General features: G+C 64.2%; 1 protein-coding gene across 2 annotated transcripts in view; it reads left to right on the top strand.

Annotated features, from left to right (window-relative positions):
• SCLY (selenocysteine lyase) overlaps nucleotides 1–5,025 on the top strand; it is a 30,594-nt gene extending 25,569 nt beyond the window's left edge. For both annotated transcript variants that reach the window (XM_010862058.1, XM_010862059.1), the window contains exons 9-12: nucleotides 1,410–1,493; nucleotides 1,998–2,097; nucleotides 3,335–3,410; nucleotides 4,096–5,025. In XM_010862058.1, the coding sequence (XP_010860360.1) occupies nucleotides 1,410–1,493; nucleotides 1,998–2,097; nucleotides 3,335–3,410; nucleotides 4,096–4,249 (414 nt within the window). In that variant the 3' untranslated portion in view covers nucleotides 4,250–5,025. The remainder of the gene's footprint in view (nucleotides 1–1,409; nucleotides 1,494–1,997; nucleotides 2,098–3,334; nucleotides 3,411–4,095) is intronic.
• The last annotated feature ends 585 nt before the right edge of the window (nucleotides 5,026–5,610 follow it).

Here is a 5,610-nt window from a genome sequence, read left to right on the forward strand (position 1 = left end):
AGCCTGGCTGCCCCTCCCCTGAAGACAGGGGCACAGTGCAGCCTCTTAAGGAGGCTCCTTCCCAGGACCAGCCGGCGGCCCAGCAGCAGCTGCGGCCCCTCCCTGGCCGCACACAGCCTCTCTGACCCTGCCGTCACTCGGGGCGGGGGCCCACCATTGTCGCCCCCTTGCTCAGCCTGGAGCCCCTCGGTGCACTGAGGCTAGGACCCCCCCTACACTCTGCTCACCGTCCCCGGGAGGTATCTGTGTCCTCGCCCACCAAGGCCAAGTCCAGGTCTCCTGGCACTCTCCGCCCCTTCCCCATGGGGCTGAAGGCAGGCCCCTCCTGCTGTCGTCCCCTTCCCACCCCCGCATCCTCACACTCCCCTTCCTGTGTCCTCGGCCCATGGAGTGGCCTGCACGCACCCCCCTCCTCCTGAGGCCTGGCCTGCTGCTTGCTCTGCTCCCCTGAAGCCTCAGAGAAGGCCCCCATTTGCTCTGTGACTTCCAGAAGACGTGGAGCCAGTTCTCGACCCCGCCCCGGCCAAGTGCCTTCTCTGCTTCCTCTCTGTCAGCCCCCTCTCCCGGCCTGGTGCTCATCCCCCCCACCCCGGGGCTCTGACGCCAGCCTGGGTTCCGGTCTTCCATCTGCCATCGCAAGGCAGACCTTGACCTCCGGGGAGCCCCTGCTTTCTCGGCCCTCAACGTGTGCTGCTATCTCTCCCCAGGGTGCCCCCTGCCACCCGGGCTCTTGCTGAGAAACCCAGGAGGTGGCCTTGGTCCTCCCCATCCTCGCCCCCTGCACCTGACGCGGCAGCTGGTCCCGTCCGTCCAGCCTCCGCCACAGATGAAGACCTGCCCCTTGTCCATCTCCACCGAGCCTAGGCCAGGTCTCCCCCGCCTTTTGTGTGGACGCCTCGTGCATGTTCCACAGAGCACCCAGCTGTGAACACACAGGTCAGGCGGCTCCGACCCGGCTTCTTCATCCAGGTTTCGGCTCAGAACCTGCCATCACGAGGCCTCCGGGCACCGTCCTCCCGCTCACACTGTTCCAGGAGCGCTCGCCCTTCCCTCCTCGGCCTCCGCCCGGAACGCCCTTCCCCGGGCTCTACACTCTCTTCAGGGCGCCCACCTGAGGGCAGACACGGCCGCCTCTTCCTCCGTCCTGTCTGTCTGTCTCTAGAGTGGACAGGGACAGCCTCCGGTCACTGACTGGGGACTCCGCAGGGCCCCGGGCGTCAGGATGCCTGACAGCTGTCAGATGCCAGTTGACAAGTGAAGGGCAGGCAGTCGGCACGCGGCGCGTGTCCGTGAGGCCCGGGGAGGAGCAGTTGGAGGCGACATCGCCTCTGCCCTCAGGAAGCAGCACCTCCGCTGCTGTCTGCCCCCCACCCCTGCCCATCATCACCCACACCCTCCTGTGTCCGCAGGCGGCCGAGCTGGTGGCGGAGAACGGCGAGGCCTACGAGGCCCACATGCGGGGCGTGCGCGACTACCTGGAGGAGAGGCTGGAGGTAAGTGCCCAGAGCCTGGGGGGCGGACGCGGGACCGAAACACCAGGGACAAGACACCTGATGCTCCTGGAAGACCCAAGTGCGCTCAGAATCTTTCTCTTCCAATTTACCTTGCCTTTCACACTCAGTCTCCCTGAGTATTATAAGGAGATGCTTACAGATAAAATAATAATTCTGTGGGGCTTCCCTGGGGCTCCATGGTAAAAGAACCCGCCTGCCAGTACAGGGGATGGGGTTCCATCCCCGGGTCGGGAGGACCCCCTGGAGAAGGAAATGGCAACCCATTCCAGTATCCTTGCCTGGAGAATCCCAGGGAGAGAGGAGCCTGGCGGGCTACAGTCCATGGGGTCCCACAGAGTCGGAGAGGACTGAGCTACTAAACAACAAGAAAGAACAATCACTCTGTGTGTTGAGGGCGAGGCTTTGTTTTCCAGAAAGTCTGAAGTTCAAACAGTTGTGAGGAGGGGGGCTTCGAAGACATGACACATTTTGTGCGTTTTTCAGGCTGAATTTGGTGAGAGAATCCATCTAAACAGCCAGTTTCCAGGCGCCGAGCGGCTCCCCAACACCTGTAACTTCTCCATCCGGGGACCCCAGCTCCAAGGTGAGGAGAGGGCCGGCTCGGGCCGTCGAGGGGCTGGTCGGGGGCTGAGGGCAGGATCGGCCCACCGGGCGCTATCCGAGGGGCTCTGATCACAGCTGCTGACCGGCTTGGGGCACTGAGACCACGGAGGCAGAGGCGCTCAGCACCCCCAGGGGCCCACGCCAAAGATGGAAGGGAAGGTCAGATGAGCAAAAGGTCAGGCCGCTGGGCCCAGCTCTGCCACAGTTTTTACAGAACACTGTGAGCGGTGGGGAAGGAGAGGCAAGCTACTAAAGCCCGGCTTGGGGTGAGGCTGACGCAGGTGTGCGCCTCCTCCTCGGCTCCGCCTTCACCGCCTCCGCTTCCCGAGCGGAAACCCTGGGGCTCAGGTTCGGGTTAGGACTCGTCCCCCAGACGCCCGAGTCCCTGAGGCTGGAGTCCAGGGCGCAGAGCATCCTGTCTGTCTGGGAGGGGGCTCCGGGGGCCCGGAGAACACCAAACTGCAGCTCAGTTTTCACTTCTTAGCCGAGGTCGTCGCCTTGAGGGTCTCCTGGGTCACTCCAGGGAACGGGCAGCGTGTTCGGACCATGCAGGAGCCCCAGGGCGGCCGTCACTGGACTGAATGCGTCCTCTCTGGGAAGGAGGCTGTGGGAGGGGAGTTCCTCAAGTACCTTTCCCCCTTTTCTAGGGCAGACTTTATATTCTCTGAGGGCCTGTGTTAATTTAAACGAGACAGGTTCCTTGTTCTGATTAAATCAGCCCTCACTGATGTGTTTTTTTTGGCCACACCGTGGGGCTTGTGTGAGCTTAGTTCCCCAACCAGGGATCGAACTCAGGCCCTGGCAGGGAAGGCGTGGGGTCCTAGCCACTGGACCGCTGGGAAATTCCATCAGTGTGTTTTTGTTTTTTTTTCAATCTCCATGCTTGTGAAGGAAGAAGGCTTAACAAAGCCTTAACAAAGGCAGCTCCCGGTGTCTCCACCGTTAACACACGGAGACGTCAGGATGGACATTCTTACCAGGCCAACACAGCACTCAGCAGGCGGCTGGTCGGGATGCCAGCCTGGTCAGGGTGCCGCATCCTCGAGGCTGGTTTCAGGAGGAGGCGGCGGCAGGAGGAGGCGCTCCCCCGGGTCCCGCAGTGGCTCCCCACCCCGCAGCCAGAGAGGCCTGTGCCCTGGGATTCGCCAGGTGGCAGCAGGGAAGAGAGGCGGCCGCCGCCCAGCCTGCCCTCAGTGGCCTGTGCTCTGTCTCCTCAGGCCGCGCGGTGCTGGCTCAGTGCCGGACTCTGCTGGCCAGTGTGGGGGCCGCCTGCCACTCGGACCTCGGGGACCGGTGAGTGCTCCACACAGCGTGGCCGCGGCATCTGGGGCGCGTCCCTGCACCAGGCGGCAGGGAGCTCTGCGGCCTGGCAGGGACCGGGGGTGAGGGAGCATCTCAGGCACTCTGGAGGGCTGGGGGAGCTGGGCTGGCCCTGGAGATGGGGCAGCGTCTCAGCGTGGGGGGCGGGGGCCGGGCTGGAGGGCTAGGGCCTCAAGACAATCGGGAACAGATTTGAGTTCCGATCGATCCCCCTGCCAGGAGCAGACAGAAGCAGGAGGGCCCGCTGTGGGGGCTCAGGCCCTGGGAGCAGCCTGGTGGGAGGAAGGGAAGGGGGTCTGCTTTCTTGCGGGGGTGGGGGGGCCGTGCAGGTGGGAGGGGAGCCGGATGAGGCAGCCTGTGCTCTGGAGAGAGCAGGGCTGGGTCCTGATGAGCAGGGGCCCTCACTCGAGGGAGGCCGGGGCTGTGGGAGACCACACACCACTGACCAGGGGCCGAAGCCTCCTTGGCGCAGCAGGCCAGCCCCCAGCCGCAGCAGTGGCTGCGCAGCCCCTCTGAGAACCAAGCCCGTTAAACTCCGGGGGGATGGGAGGCCTCTCCCGGGGAGGGGCCTGTGGCTGCCTCCAGGGGGACACCACACCCTGCCGCCCTGGAAGCATGGAGAGCTGAGTCCCATGGGCTGACCGGCTCCCGCCCGCAGGCCGTCCCCAGTGCTGCTGAGCTGCGGCGTCCCTGTCGACGTGGCCAGGAACGCCATCCGGCTGAGCGTGGGCCGCAGCAGCACCCGGACTGAGGTGGACCTCGTCGTGCAGGACCTGAAGCAGGCGGTGGCCCGGCTGGAGGGCCAGGCCTAGTGCCTGCGGGAGCCCCTTCCCTGTGCTGAGGGCCCAGCGCTGGCACCGCCGCCCCGCAGCACCCGAGGAAGGGGAAACGCCGTGGCCGCCTCCCTGCTCCCCTCTGGGAAGACGGGCGAGCTTGTCACGGGCACCCCCTTCCTGGAAGGTGGCATTTTTATCCGAAAGATAAAATCCTAGCATTTATCACCAGCTGCTACCATGAACGAAGGAAGCGTGATTTTCAGGGGCCGTCCTGGCCTCCCCGCACTTGTCTGCAGAGAGGGCAGTGTCGCCTCACCCAGGACCCTCCTCAAGGCCTTTCCAGAGGCGGGGGCTGCTGCGATCAGGCCCCCTTCCCGCGGGGCACCCCGCACTTCCCGCCCTGCCCATCCCCCTGGTCACCTGCCGGTCCCTCGGCCGTTGGCCGCTGGGCGCCTCCCCGTCACCCCCGGGTCCCTGCCGCCCCTTCCCTCTGATCTCTCGCTCAGGGTCTCAGCTCCTCAGTCAGCCGCAGGCAGCCTGTGGTCGGGTCATCCCCGGGGTGGGTGAGCCTCCATCCCTCACACCCCTTCCCTCCCAGATGTATTCGGGAGGATTCTGGGATCCCCACAGATGCCCTGGGGTGTCTGAATCACGTCAAATGTTGTCTGTGGAGACATTTACATAGGAGTGATTTTTTTAATTGAACAACACATTTAATATGTGATTGAAAAGGGCAGAGAACTTCACGATGACACTGAGGAAACGACTGTCAGAAACGAGATGAGCTAATAAGAGGCGTGATCTGTTCTGGACACCTTGTGGCTTTTCTAGTCTCCGCTTTGGTGGGGGCACCGGGTGTCCGTGCCTGCTGTGGGGGTGGCATCAGCCAGCAGGCCACGGAATAATCCCACGTGATCTCCAGGGCTTCAGCTTGAGACCGTGTCTGCAGGAGCCCCACAAGGCAGCTCCCTGACATGAGTGAGCACCCAGCGGGCTCCAGGCAGAGGCTGGGGCGCCCCGAGTTCACCAGCAAGCACTGTGGGTGTCCAGCCCCACTGCAGATAACAGCCTGGGAAAAGACGCTGGGCAGCTCTGGAAAATGAGCTTGGGACCATGAACTCCAGTCCCTGTGGCTGAGGGTGGGTAGGGGAGGGGACCTGAGACTCTCACCCTCCTCTCAGAGGCCTTCCTGTCCAGTGCCAGGCCCTGTGCCCGTCACTGGTCTGCAGAGCCACTGCTGCCCAGCAGTGCGTGGAGCCCCCAGTGCCAGCCGAGGCCAGGCTCCAGGAGAGCGTTCCCAGGGGGCAGCGGGCCCGGGTGCCCATGGCTGACACGGCCCAAACGCTTAGAAAGGGCTTCGCTTGGATGGGTCTGCCCTCCCGGGAGGAGGGTCTCCT

This window comes from Bison bison, unplaced genomic scaffold (genome assembly GCF_000754665.1).
Source record: "Bison bison bison isolate TAMUID 2011002044 unplaced genomic scaffold, Bison_UMD1.0 scf7180017864475, whole genome shotgun sequence".
NCBI lineage: Eukaryota > Metazoa > Chordata > Mammalia > Artiodactyla > Bovidae > Bison > Bison bison.